This window comes from Chanodichthys erythropterus, chromosome 12, assembly GCF_024489055.1.
Source record: "Chanodichthys erythropterus isolate Z2021 chromosome 12, ASM2448905v1, whole genome shotgun sequence".
In the NCBI taxonomy this organism is placed as follows: domain Eukaryota; kingdom Metazoa; phylum Chordata; class Actinopteri; order Cypriniformes; family Xenocyprididae; genus Chanodichthys; species Chanodichthys erythropterus.
In genome coordinates, this window is record NC_090232.1 from 9,063,367 (window position 1) to 9,078,465 (window position 15,099).

General features: G+C 36.2%; 1 protein-coding gene across 3 annotated transcripts in view; it reads left to right on the forward strand.

Moving 5' to 3' along the window:
* The window catches only part of cacna1hb (calcium channel, voltage-dependent, T type, alpha 1H subunit b), a 78,268-nt gene that overhangs the window by 41,650 nt on the left and 21,519 nt on the right, over positions 1-15,099 (forward strand). For all 3 annotated transcript variants that reach the window (XM_067402705.1, XM_067402708.1, XM_067402706.1), the window contains 12 exons: positions 516-600; positions 674-861; positions 1,834-2,172; positions 2,498-2,598; positions 2,713-2,836; positions 4,782-4,850; positions 5,021-5,205; positions 7,858-7,984; positions 8,176-8,301; positions 9,496-9,585; positions 11,318-11,510; positions 14,093-14,244. In XM_067402705.1, coding sequence (XP_067258806.1) covers positions 516-600; positions 674-861; positions 1,834-2,172; positions 2,498-2,598; positions 2,713-2,836; positions 4,782-4,850; positions 5,021-5,205; positions 7,858-7,984; positions 8,176-8,301; positions 9,496-9,585; positions 11,318-11,510; positions 14,093-14,244 — 1,779 coding nt within the window. The remainder of the gene's footprint in view (positions 1-515; positions 601-673; positions 862-1,833; positions 2,173-2,497; positions 2,599-2,712; positions 2,837-4,781; positions 4,851-5,020; positions 5,206-7,857; positions 7,985-8,175; positions 8,302-9,495; positions 9,586-11,317; positions 11,511-14,092; positions 14,245-15,099) is intronic.

A 15,099-nucleotide genomic window follows, 5' to 3' on the forward strand; every position in this document is an offset into this window, starting at 1 on the left:
GCCATGGGAGGTCTCTGACTAAATACTGATACCTAGTGGTCAAACGCAATAGCAAAAGTAATAGCTCATTATTATTATTAAATTGCAGACAAAGATTTTGGATAGCTACGTTGACTTGTATGTTTGGTGCAGAATGGGTGCAGTAGGGGCCCCAACCTCATATTCTTTCATAGGGACCAAAATTGCTTGCGGAGCCCCTGGCTGTTTGTCACATTTTGGAAATGAAATAGGTCTGAATGCCATTTCATGTTGATTTTACATTGGAACATACATTGAAAGTGGAAGTTAAGTGACTCAGCAGGAAATAAGACGAGGACAAGATGAAAAACGGGTTAACTAAGCATGAGATTAGAAAGTAGAGAGTTGCATAGCCTTGAAAGAGCAAATGTAATTGTGTTTGTTCTGCATTCATTTATGCTGGCCTTGTGTTGTTTAGCTTGATATGAAAATATAATCATTCATTATTCTGAATTCTGAATTTTAGCCTTTAAATGTCATTTCTCTCTCTCTTTCAGGGTGATGCTAGCAGATCAGACACTGATGATGACATGTCATCTGACTATGGTGATGAGGACAAACTGAGAGAACTACTGAAATCAGGTATGTGTGTGTGGGTGTGTGCAGCTGTTTATATGTGTTTTGTTATTTTATGCTAATCTATTGTTGATATTAGGATCAGAGATAAAAATGCAGACATTAATGCCCATCTCTAATGGACACCTGGAACCTCGGGCATCTATGCCACCTCACAACACACACATGCAACTCAACGCCACACCCAGAACTGAGGTGTCACACATCTACAGCCAATCACGGCGCAACAGCAACACCTCCACCGAACCACATGACCAGAGGTCACTGGTGAGTAGTAAATGCCAGTGCATGTACACAAATCGTATTCATCTCAAAACAATATAAATAAAATTCTATATTCATATTAGAATGATCGATTTTAAAGCCTTTTCACACTAGAATTTTCAGCATGAAATTTAACAACATATTATTTATATAAAATAATATTTATTGAACAACAATATTTAAATAAACAACAAAAGTCATTATAAATAAATGACAATAGGAAATAAACACAATTGCACAATTCAGTCAAACGTGATCTACAGGATTAATTATTAAATTTAACATAGCTCAATTCTCATTGCTTAGGAACAAGTAATAGATTAATAAAACCAAAGATTGCCCATTTATGTACCCAAAATGAATTATATCTCATGTTTAACCACTATAAGAGCCAGCGGCAATTCTCCAAAGCACTAGCCGAGATGAAGCTGTTCTCTGCGGGTACATGAGCATTGAATTTCTGCTGATGGCCTGGAGCTCGCTTCTCCAAAAGCGTATAAACAAATTGTAAAATAGGTGATTAAATATGAATCACATATTTCAGGCCTAAACAACTACATTCTCGCCTAATAAAGTTTTAATGCACAACTTCCAGCCAATCAGAATTGAGTATTCAGACATACCATGATATAATATTTTTATGAGCAAACCATTTTATAAAAGCAGTAATAGCAGGTTTACAGTGAATTTAGAACAGCTAAGGTGTGTTGTTAGGCACGACACAGAACGGAGTTTGTAATGTAAGTTTGTAGAGTAATTTATCTTCAAACGCATCTCAACCAATCAGAATCAAGGATTGGAACTATCCATTTTAAAAAATTCAATCAAAATTCTGTCACCTTGTAAATCTCTTCTATTTTTTTTTTTTCCTCCTATTACATGTCAACTTACTTTTTGCTTTTTAAATGATTCTTTCCTACTGCACCATTGGTTGTGTGTCATGATAATCAGCTACAGTTTGTGTGTTTGTTATAGTCCAGCCTTTGGGGAAGTCGCCGCTCCAGTTGGAACAGCCTTGGCCACGCCCCCAGCCTAATAAGACGTGCTCAGTCAGGAGAGCGTGAGTCGCTGCTTTCTGGAACGGGACAGGACAGCATGGATGAAAACCAATCAGATGATGGGAAATCCAGCAGGACCGGCAGTCTGGGCGGAGTTTCATGTCTAGGGTCGTTTGATTTTCCAGAGCTCCTGCAGGTTCCACGCCCATATTTGGAGTGTAATGGCAGATTAGATGGAGGTTATCCATCCTCTCCAAACATTACACACCCCGAGCCAACATCCACACAAGGGGCAGATGATGATGAATTTGAGGAGGTGGGACCTTGTCTTTAATCCATTTTTATTACTGATTATACCACACAGATCAAATATTATATATCCTTTTTTTATGACATTTGTTATGATTAAATTTTGCTATATATATATATATATGCTGCACAATTTCGAAGTGAGCTGACATACAAATTTTGAATTGTGGATGGTATGAAGGATGTATAAAATCCTATAAATGTAATTTGTAACATAATTCAGCATCATTTGGCAAGTTTTGCACCACTACACACACACAAAATATAAATTCTTTATGTATTTCCCTTTTGCATCTTTCTTCTTTTTATCTTGTATTGTATGTTTTTTTTAGAGCTGGTGTCTCATTTTGAAGAGACTGTTGGAGCCGTATAAACCCCAGTGGTGCAGGGACCATGAGGATTGGTCACTTTACTTATTTTCCCCTCATAATAAGTGAGTAGCAACACAGAAATCCAGCCAACACACACATATACACAACTAATGAATGCTGTGCTTGCACATTCTCATTCTATGCACACACGGGTGTTTCCCTCTCATTCTCTGCAGGTTCCGTATGCGCTGTCAGAAAGTCATCACTCATAAGATGTTTGATCATATTGTGCTGTTCTTCATCTTTTTCAACTGCATCACAATCGCTCTAGAGAGACCCGACATCCAGCCTGACAGCACGGTGAACACAATCACAACACCCATTTCTAGCAATTTCATTAAGCTCTATTATATATGTACACTACACTACTGTTCAAAAGTTTATTGGGTCTGTGAATTTTTTAAATATTTTTTGCATAATCTCTTATGGCTTACCTGAATTTATTTAATCAACATCACAACAGTAATAGTGTTAAATGTTATTGAAATTTAAAGGGGTCCTTGATTATGATTTCACTTTTTTAACTTTAGTTAGTGTGTAATGTTGCTGTTTGAGCATAAACAACATCTGCAAAGTTAATCCGCTCAAAGTTCAATGCAAAGGGAGATATTTTCTGTCATAGAAATCGGTTGGTACGGACAACAACGAGCTTCTTCCTCTGTTGGTGACATCACAAATCCCAAAATGTACATAAACCCTGCCCCCAGGAACACACAACAAAGGCGGTGAGGCCATGTTGGGCTGCTTTAGAGAAGAGGAAGAGTTGTTGTAGTAGAGTGCTGTTATCATGCAGTCAAATTTATCCACTAACCATTCAGAAATGTCCATTTTCATTCTAAAAGTTGTAACTTGTTCCTGAGTCTCTCCATCAGCGTCCGACTCCGGTTTGAACAATGTAAGGCTGAACACCGTTACTGACAATCCTCATTTGGCTGCGTGAGATTCTCCAGCTTTGTTGTTGTTGAGCAACTGAAGTGTGAGCTGTTAAAGCTCCGCCCTCTTCTGGAAATGGGGCCGGGAGCAGCAGCTCATTTGCATTTAAAGGGACACACACAAAACCAGCGTGTTTTTGCTCACACCCAAATAGGGGCAAATTTGACAAGCTATAATAAATGATCTGGTGGGTATTTTGACACATTCTGGAGACACCAGAGACTTCCTCTGGAAAGGAGGCAGGGAGCAGCAGCTCATTTGCATTTAAAGGGACACACACAAAAACGGTGCGTTTTTGCTGACACCCAAATAGGTCCAAATTTGACAAGCTGTAATAAATGATCTGTGGGGTATTTTGAGCTGAAACACATTCTGGGGACACCAGAGACTTATATTACATCTTGTAAAAGAGGCATTATAGGTCCCCTTTTCTTTGCTAATATTAATATATTTTGAAATGCAGTAATAGCAAACCAGTGATGGCAAAGCTGTATTTTCAGCATCATTACTCCAGTTTTTAGTGTCACATGATCCTTCAGAAAATGCAGATTTTCTGCTCAAGAAAATTTCTTAATATTATCAATGCTGAAAACAGTTGTGCTGATTAATATTTTGTGGAAACATTTTCAGGATTCTTTGATGAATAGAAAGTTCAAAAGAACAGTGTTTATTTAAAAATTTAAATCTTATGTAACATTATGAAAGTCTTTATTGTCACTTTTGATCAATCTAATGCATCCTTGCTGAATAAAAGTATTCATTTCTTTAAAAAACACACTGACTCAATGACTTTTGAACGGCTGTGTATGTCACTGTATTATTGCACCTACAGTTGTAACAGTGCCAGTTTCACCTACAGTAAGACTAATGAACTGTATCACTTGGCAGAATTTATATTTTTATTCAAATTGATTTTTAAATGTTAAAATATTTTGGAAAATGCATTGATAATTATCAAATATAATCATAAATAATATTTTATCATAATAAATTGTTAAGGGGCTAATATTGGAAACTGGTTTCAAAAGTTTGATTCCGTCCTCGAGATTACATTTTTAATAATCATAACCATAACTTATAAACCCATTATCATAATCCAAAAAAAGATTACCCCACATACTGTACAACTTTTGAAATTACAATATTCATTATAACTCAGTAATGAAAACATGCTGCACAATAAATGCTTTAAAAAGTCACTAGGTGACTTCTCATCAGCAAAAGCTGCTTTTGTGTTGTTCTGTAACGAATATGGTGCATTTGTTGCCTTTTTAAATGACATTTTCATTATTCATTTATCATTGTTTGACAGGAGCGGATTTTTCTTAAAGTGTCCAACTACATCTTCACTGTGATCTTTGTGGCTGAGATGACTGTGAAGGTACAAAAATAAACATTATTAATTGATTAAATACAAGCATACATTTTAGTTAAATTTTTTTATCATTTTTATTTAACATATTTTAATATAATAAAACAATAATAATGCAATATGCTGATGAGATGTCAGTGATGATGATGGTTATGATTATTATGCTGTCGGTGTTGTAGGTGGTTTCTCTTGGGCTGTACGCTGGTCCAGGCTCGTACCTGAAGAGCAGCTGGAATGTTCTAGATGGCCTGCTGGTATTTGTGTCTATGGTGGACATCCTGGTCTCACTCGCCTCCTCTGGAGGGAACAGAATCCTGGGTATATTACGAGTACTTCGACTGCTCAGAACACTGAGACCCTTAAGGTAAGACTTTTATTGAAGGAATATGTGGGTGTGTATAAATGTGTGGAAGTACATTATGTCCTCTATTGCAGGCTGTTATAATATTCTTAAAGGGCTAGTTCACTTCCGTGGAACACAAAAGTAAATGTTTTACAGAATGTTCACACTGCTTTTTCAATACAATGAAAGTGAATTGAGACTGGAGCTGGTGAAGCTGCGTTTATATTACCAGCGACAAACGACACAATCCCATTTATTTCAATGGAGAGCTGGCAATTTCTGAGTGACACGAGTGACAGGATGTAGGCCTGTCCAGCGATGCAACAAAGCTGAGATATGTTTAACTTTATGCAAATGAAGAGCGACTTTTGGGAGGGACAACCAATTGGAGGGAAGTCCGTGGAGGGCATGTGATCCGTCTCTACATCCTGTAGTGGAGTGTCGAAACAAGATGGAGAAGTTCATTTTAGTAGTCAGCAACTTTCCTATAATTTATGATATGTATTTGCCATGCTGACTCCAAGACTGAATGGTTTTGTGAACCAAGATAGAATGCCACTTGGTCTTTAGCGGCAGATAAATAGCTGCGATGGCAAAGAGCACTCGCTGTTTCTCGTTCATTTTAAATATGAACTCTTTCCCCGCCATTGACTGAATTTTCCATCATTTATGAGACAACGCTTCCCACCCTTGACAGAATTTTCTGGCTTTCCACTGTTATACAGTAGGGGGCGCTGTAATGCATCATTTGAAAGAAAATCTCTGGATCAAAACAGGCAAAAAAGGAGCAGAAACAAGCAATACAAGCATTGCTTATGAATGTTGTAGTCTTTTATTAAACAAAAAGTGATTTTCTCAGCTTTTTGTCCAAATAATCAACAATTACCCTTGCACACCTGCAGGTAATGGATAGGTGCATAGGACAAAGGACCAAAAAAGTCAAAAATCAAAAGCGCACACTATCAAAGCTAACAAAAGTATCAACATTTCTTTATTTATTACAACGTTTCGGTCCCATGTCATGAAAATTCTAAGAAATGGATACTTTCTCAGCTTTTTGTTCAAAATGTTGCTTTTTTTTTTTTTAATGAAACTTACGCACATTCAAGTGTTATGATAAAAAAAAGAATGCATGAAACTAGAATAAAACCTTTTTTCCACTTAAAAGCAGAGGCTTGCTTTTGATATATTGCATGTTAAGATGTTAACACAACAAAATATTCTGGGGGCCATAAAATTATTGCGAAAATTATCAAAAATGCTGGCGGTGGCTGGGAACTTTAAAAAAAAAAAACACTGGTGGGGAAAGAGTTATGCAACCTGGTCTCATGAGGAAAACGTACCCGGGGCACGTTTTCGCGAGTCGCGAAATACGTACCAATGATTACATATCACTGCAGTTTCGCTGCGAAATGTCCACTGAGTGGCGCTAAAAGTGTGTTCTTTTTTTTTTTGCTGGAGCAGATAATAGGGTGAATGCGTTACGTTTTTATGATGTTGCCTTTTAGACGAATCGCCGCGATTCTTGATTTGACATTTGCGCTCCGTTGCGTTTTAAAATAACTTTCCCCCCGACACTACACCTAAACCTACCCGATAGTGTTAACAAAAGCAAATGTGATGTAAGAAGTGTCCGCGATCCGTTTTTCAGCTCGTTTAGATCTCTCTTTGAGTCAGTCGCCTTTCACGGGATTCGTACCCAGGGAGGGGGGGAGTCGACTCCTTGTCGTAAGTCCAACTCCGTATCGGCTGAGCTACAGAGCAAGCTTGCTTACGGCCAAAAAAAAGCGAAACGCATAGAGCCGGAAAGTCCAAAGTACGTTCGTTTACAAATTGGGCACTCCGGTAAAAAGCGTTTTGAAGTCATGACATGATAGTGCGCGAGGAGACGCGAAAACAAGTCTTTGTGAATCCGTAATCCGATCCCGCCTGTCATCGAAACCGTGTATGAAAACGAGCAAAAGCGCTTATCGATGTTTTACCGGCCTCTAGCGTTCGTTTCTGTCAGAAAATGCAGTGAGACGTACTCGTCGGTACGTAATTTTGTGTCTCGCAAAAACATGCCCACGAGTACGTCTCTCCTATGAGACCTGGTTGGAGTTATGCATTTTATGTACTGATTCCATTTATATTTAGTATTTTCCTTCCAAAATGTTTGCTTGTAGCATCAAAAAAACGAATTTGTTGTCTACAACATGGAGTAATATCCGTGAATGTCATTCACAAACATTAGTTGTTACTCACTAAAAGTAGTGTTTACGAAAAAGTATGCCTAATAAAAAAAATAAAATAATAATGTTGCTGTCCATGGTGCTGAAACCTTGAAACATTTAATCTCTTGTAGTCAGAAAACTGTTGAAGCCATTGAACTATTGAAGTCACAATTACTCTTTTTTTTTTTTTTTTTTTCATGGCAGAATCAAGCTTCCTAGGAAACTGTTCCACTTCACAGATTTGAACAAAACCGTGCAACTCTCAGACAGAGATATATTCTGCTGAGCAGACTTACCTTTTCATTTCAAGGCTAACACTAGAGGACATCTCATCTCGTCAGCTTGTTGTGCAACACTGAGCCCTTTTATTAACAGCCTCTTTCTAGTTCAGTGCTTTTGCTTTGAGTTCATATATATTGAGTTCAACACTAAATATGCATTTGGTTGTGTGTGTTGTCAGGGTCATAAGCAGGGCCCCCGGACTGAAGCTGGTTGTTGAAACGTTGATCACATCCCTCAGACCTATTGGAAATATTGTGTTGATCTGTTGCGCTTTCTTCATTGTCTTTGGCATTCTGGGAGTTCAGGTACACACATGCTTCTACTATCTAAATTATTTAAAGAAGAAAAATCTAAATTTGGTTCATTTTCATTAACTTTTATTAGTGATTTTATTTATTAAATAAACCTTTAGCATATCAGAGCAGCTGTTTGCTTTGTAATTGGTGGTTTATTTGTATTAATGCTGTCTAAATATAAGGTGTTTTCTTTTACTCAGCTCTTTAAGGGGAAGTTTTATCATTGTGAAGGCTTTGACACTAGAAACATCACCAATAAATCAGAGTGCCTGCATGCTAATTACAAATGGGTTCGTAGGAAGTACAACTTCGATAACCTGGGTCAGGTAGGACACTCACACTCACACTTACACACATGTATAGACATTAAGGGGGAAATCATGAAGAATGCATTATGATCACTGGTAGCGCCTTTTATTTAAAAATCAACCTTCTCATTTGCCCTTTTTCTAAACCATCAAGCAACCCATTATATTTCAGATTCAGGTCACACAAGCACATTTCATCAAGATGACAGGGCTCTGGTGGATGGTGTTTCTTATACCTGTTCAGTTGTTATGTGTTTTTTTAGTTTTGTTATGTTTAGTTTAGTTTTAGTTTAGACTTTAATACCCTCATGTAATGAATTAACATTATGTTTGGCATTTTTATATATATATATATATATATATATATATATATATATATATATATATATATATATATATATATATATATATATATATATATATATATATATATATATATATATATATATATATATATATATATATATATATATATATATATATATATATATATATATATCTATCTATAAAAAATTTCTATTTTTTATGGTTTAATCAGACTTGTAGGATCATTAAATAAATATATATAATTTATTTTGTTGGTTCTCTCTTTTCATCTGTTCATAGTTTCGGTTGATTCCAGATTAATATTACCTAAGATTAATAAATTCTATAGTATTGAACAACAGAAGTATTGTTCATTCTTAATTCATGTTAACTAAAGAAACTTGTTGTAAAGTGTTATCATAATTTCTTTCTATGACAGCCTGGACAAAAATTATGTCTGTGTAATTTGTCATGTTTCATTGTGTTATTACAAATAAAACAATTAATTCCAAGCACAACTACGCAATATGCTTACAAAATCTTTAACAAAGTTTTAATAATGAATAATTCCTAGGCTGGACATATTTTGCCAGTTTGCAAAACAATAGTATGTCGGGGGTTTTTTTGTTGTTGTTTTTTTTTTGCTTATTTTAAGTAGGAACCACACAAATAGAGTATATGAATATAAAACATGAAAAAACAATCAATAGAGGAAAAACTTCATTCAATACACATTCTATAAAAAAGTGTTGTTTGCTTCTGAAGTAAATTTAGTATGTTCAGATTTTTTCTGGAAAACAAAATCTCAAAACCTTCCTCTCAATATTTTACAGATATTCATATTGTTGACAATGATACTGTAATATTCTCTTGTTCACATTAATCCATTTTATCTATGTTTTGCAGGCACTGATGTCATTATTTGTCCTGTCATCTAAAGACGGCTGGGTCAACATCATGTACGATGGCTTAGATGCCGTGGCTGTGGACCAACAGGTGTGTGTGTGTGTGTGTGTGTGTGTGTGTGTGTGTGTGTGTGTGTGTGTGTGTGTGTGTGTGTGTGTGTGTGTGTGTGTGTGTGTGTGTGTGTATTCTTCAGATAACTCTACTCAGTGTGGAAACACTTACGCCTTACTCTAAATCTGTCTGTTATAACAAAAGAAAGCACAGGCACCAGGAGTGTTTACTGTTTTTTTGTTCCCACAAGCTCAAGTGACACAATCACAAAAGGCAGCAGCTGGTTTTAGGTAAAGCGAGTGTTTGATTAATTCAGCTCTGAACTGAAGAGAAAAGGAAGAGAGAGATAAAAATACAGTGGAGGACACCAAAATGAGCAGGTTGAGGAGGAGACACAGAACATTCATCATTTAATTCCACTGAGAGGTCTTACACTCACACACACATAGACAGAAATGTTCAGTCCATGGACAGTAACAGACTGGTTTATATAGTGTCCTTTACAGCGGCCCATCTTTTGTGTGGTGAAAAATACCAATTGTGTTTAATATACAATAAGACAAGTTTCCATTGAATTCTGCACTTTCTTCCTGTCGCATTTCCTATCTTTGATTTTTTTGCCTTTTTCCTTCTGACCATTTTGCCCTTTTACATTTTATTGGGGATGCAACTTGCAATGACTTTATTGTGTGCATAGAAATTTTAATGAAAATTTTCATATTCTGATTGTGCATGCATCATGTTAACGCTGATTGCTGTGTTAAGTCAATATTTGAGTTTCTAGAAATTCAAACAAGGGTGCCTTCAGATTAAAATGCAAAAAATCATTGTCTTTATTATCAGTATCTTTGTCTTTTTTAGTAGATAGATAAATAAACTTGATATAATAATAAAATGAAAAATAATGTAAGATCATAAGACTTGATTTCAGAGAAATTATTTTGGAATTATACTACTGTTTAAATGTTTTTAAGAGTGTAATACTTTTATTCAGAAATGTTGCATTAAATTGATCAAAGGTGACAGTAAAGATATTTGTAATGTTACAAAAAAGTCCATTTTAAATGATGTTCTTTCAAACTTTCTATTCATCAAAGAATCTTGAAAAACTGTTTTCATCATTGATAATAAGAAATGTTTCTTAAGCATCAAATCAGCATATTAGAATGATTTCTGAAGGATCATGTGACACTGAAGACTTGAGTAATGATGCTGAAAATTCAGCTTTGACATCACAGGAATAAATTACATTTTAAAATGTAAAATAGAAAACAATTATTTTTTAAAAACAAATTTTACATACACAACATTTACATAGTTTTGGTTTTAAAAATAAACTTAATTAGTGTTTAACAAAGACAGCTGGTATATTATTCTGACTATGTGAATATTATTAATTAATATTGGCACATGTACTACGAGATGATCAAGCATCGAGCGTTTGAAGAAACACGCTTTTGGAAACAGGAGCAGACAGATTCTTTGAATATAAATTAATGTACAGATAAAGTAAAAATGAATTTTTCAGTTCATTGCAAATTGTTGTCAGGGACCTGAATTAGTAAGTTTAATTACTTATAGAAATGCAGCAAAATAAACGGCAAAGCGAGCTAGCATTTTGACTCCAGCATTTCCACACAGGAATATTCCAGGCTTAATTAAAAAAATAATGTATACACATGAATATTTCCCTATGAAAATTACACCTTTTTGATTAATCAATGTCACCACATTATATCTAAATGATTTCTCTGTTCTTCTTACTTTGCAGCCCGTAAGGAATCATAATCCTTGGATGCTTCTGTACTTCATCTCCTTCCTGCTGATCGTCAGCTTCTTTGTGCTCAACATGTTTGTAGGCGTGGTGGTCGAGAACTTCCACAAGTGTAGACAAGACCAAGAGGAAGAGGAGGCCAGACTGAGAGAGGAAAAAAGAAAGAAGCGCATGGAGAAGAAACGCAGGAGTGAGTGTGTGGTTTTTGCATGTGCGCACAGTAATGCAACTAAATTTCAGTCATTTTCCTACTGTCACTAAAAGCGAAATTAATAACGAAACAACTAAATAAATTTTTCGTACTTTTTTGCCACTTTAATAGAAGCAGAGGGGGCAACAAAATATTGTGTGGCTTGTCACTGCTGGTTAGGATAAAAAGTAGCATGGAACAGACTGGTTTTATTGCTTGTAACTTTATTTCATCACACATATGGTCAGCACAGTACAATTTAATTGCTGTCTTGTGTATTTAGCTTGAGAAATAGACAATTAGTATTGATTTCCACAGACACATTCTTCAAAAGCCCTTTGACTTTGCTTGACTTCAAAACCACATAACCAGCTTTTAATTAGACAAGAGACACATAATTATAAGTTAGAGTAAAAAACATTTACTCTTGCCTCAAATCCCACTTTAATCCTGTGCTTTAGTAGTTTTACTAGTGTTAGGTTATGAAAACATTGGGGAAATTTTAAACAATAGCTAGAACTACATTTTTTCTTACATATTATACATATGTAGGGAGCAGGGCTTGACATTAACAAATCCAGCAGTGGCGTGTAATGCAGTCACTCCTACTAGTCACTTTGGCGGGTTGAATTTTACATATAATATATACATTACCATTACCATTATTCAATAATGGCTTCGCTTTCTCGCTCTCTTATCGCTCCTTACTCTCTCATTTCATTTGCTCCGGGGCTTGAATTTCACCGTGGGATTGTGCGTATTGTGCATAATTTTACTCATTCCCACAGATTTTGTGCACATAAAGCCACCTCTCAGTACTAAATTGAGTTTTCGCTACTTGCACTTAAACAGCCAAATATACACAAATAATGTCAAAATGCCGGTCTTGGCGAGTATTCACATAAACACAGTCAGTTATGTTTTAAGTGAATGTAAAGAGTTGAGAAAGAAAATATATGCGTAACAGTATAATGGATCCATGCGTCAGGCCTTAAAGGGGATTATGCCCCATTTTGTGTATGTGAAATTTAACTCAAAATACCCCATAGATAATCTTTTATAGCAGTGGTTCTCAACCTTTTTTGGGCCAACGCCCCCCTGTCCATTATCTAGGTTCTTTACCACACCCCAAACACCATTAGCCTACATCATGAATCCATTTTCCAAACCGTTTTTTTGCCTTATCCTGAATCACTATGACACACCTATAATAAGAGTTTGTATTGTATATTTATATCAGGACTATTAGATTGGTTCGAGTCAGCACCGCTGCCCCTGTTGAGAAACACTATTTTATAGCATGTTAAAGTTGCCACTTTTTGGGGTTGAGCAAAAATGCACCATTTCAGTGTGTGTCCTTTAAATGCAATGAGCTGCTGCACTTGGCCTAAGAGGGCAGAGCTTCAAGAGCTCGTTCTCCCCTGTAAGGATTCAGTCAGGACGCAATATAATGTCAGAAACTGTGAATATATACTGCATAGAGATAGAACAGGTATAGTTTAGTTCAATTACGGTTATAACTTATATTGTCTTCTTGTTTTTATTCACTATATTAGTACAAGCCTGTTGTACCTGACCCTGTTCGACGTTTATTGTACTTCACACATGAAGCATCTGTTTTCACTCTAAGAGCTTAATAAAACACAGTGCAAGTGTGCATTAAAATATTATCCATAAACTCTCTTTCTCTCCTGCATTATCACCAACATACATAACGAATTACACAGAAACACTTGTTACAACTAACAGTAAACAAACATATAAAGACCTTATGCCTTTTCGGGTTGTTCTTAATAAAATGATAATCTTTATATCCGTAAATCAACTCCGATGAACTGTGATAAAGTGCTCTCACCTTCATTACTGCTGTATCCAGTATCACTCTGGAGACTGTAAGCTGGATGACAAACAGTTTACTGATCTATCCTTGAGTAACAACTTTTTAGCACAACCTCTCTTTTGTATTGAGAAATGGGAACGCAGGGGCACCACGATGCGACTGCAAAGGGCACTTTCACTTTCGCGATCAAAGGGGCAGGGGCTCAAGCCCCCCCCCTGTGCACGCCACTGCCTCACTTGATCTTCCTCTCTCTCAGATGCTCACAAAGCTTCTCTCAAAGACACCTTGAGCAGTCTTGAGCAGTGATGGATGTGGGGGGACGCTTGGCTGGACATTTATAACGTCTCTCAGATGACTCGACTGTTTGCAAACTGTGACTACACATACACACACACACACACACTGCCACGTTAGCAATTTACTGGCCAGACAAAAACTGGGTCAGTGTGCTTGTGTTTGACAGGGACAACAAAGTAGCCTATACAGTACACTATTAACAACACACATCCTGCCCTTGAGTTATTTCAATGAAACGTCGCAAATCTTGAGAACATTAACATGTATTCAGTTCAAAGCTGTGTTACAAAACGGATTTTTTTAAACATAATAATATTCACAGAGGACGTTTCCAGCATCCTGTGATTCAAGATGAGCGCTTGTGTGTGTAAATACCTGAATGACCTGAATACACCCTAATGAAGGTGTTCTATTGTTCTCTATGTGTGTGTGTTTTGTCTTTTAGAGGCCCTGCAGAGACCGTACTATGCAGACTACTCACCAACACGCCTCTATATTCACACGCTCTGCACTAGTCATTATCTGGATCTCTTCATCACCATCATCATCGCCATTAATGTCCTCACAATGTCAATGGAGCACTATAGACAACCCAAGGTTTGGTGTATTACACACACACACACACACACACACACACACACCACTTCTGCAGGGCAATGACATGAGCAATAGGTTAACAAAAGCCTGTTTGCAAAAATTACTGTACTATCTTAGTATTTGTTTTTTTGAATTAGTTTTAGTATTTAGTATTTTTATATTTTTATAATTTAAATTTTAGCCATGTTGATGTGTGTTTTGGTCATTTTGTTAGTTTTTGCTATTTTTTAAATATGTCTGTATAATTAATTGTGAACTGTGCTGGCAAAAGGAGTCGGAATATGCAAGGGCTAATTTCGAGCTACAGGTAAAACAAGTCAAAAATGTCAATTTTGGTTGAATTTGAGGTTTTCACAAAAATGAGTTCATTAATCCGTCATTTAACGATCCCAATGCTCCAAAAAGCAATTAAACATGTAAAAGTATCTTTATTTGTAAATATTCGGAGAGAAGTACTTTTCCCTGTCCATGAAAATTGCCGTTTTCTCTGCTCACTTCTCACTACTGGCGTTTTCTCTCAGCACAAGTTTGGTATCAATTTAAAGTGCAGCATTTCAGCTTAATGAATATTCACAGCGAATTCTCGATGACATGAGTCTGAACCAATGAAATGTGATTTTCAAACTCATAATGATGCAAACAAAGCGATCTCACTCTGTTGACTGACAGATCCGAAGACAGCGTGCGATCACGATATAGGCTACACATACACACAGAATTACAGTATTTCAAAATATCTGTCTTGGCGAGTATTCATGCAAACATTATCTGTTATATCTTAAATCATTTGGTTAACTGCTGGGGAAAAACATCTGATGTGTAACATTATATATTAGATCCGTGTGGTACAGTAGG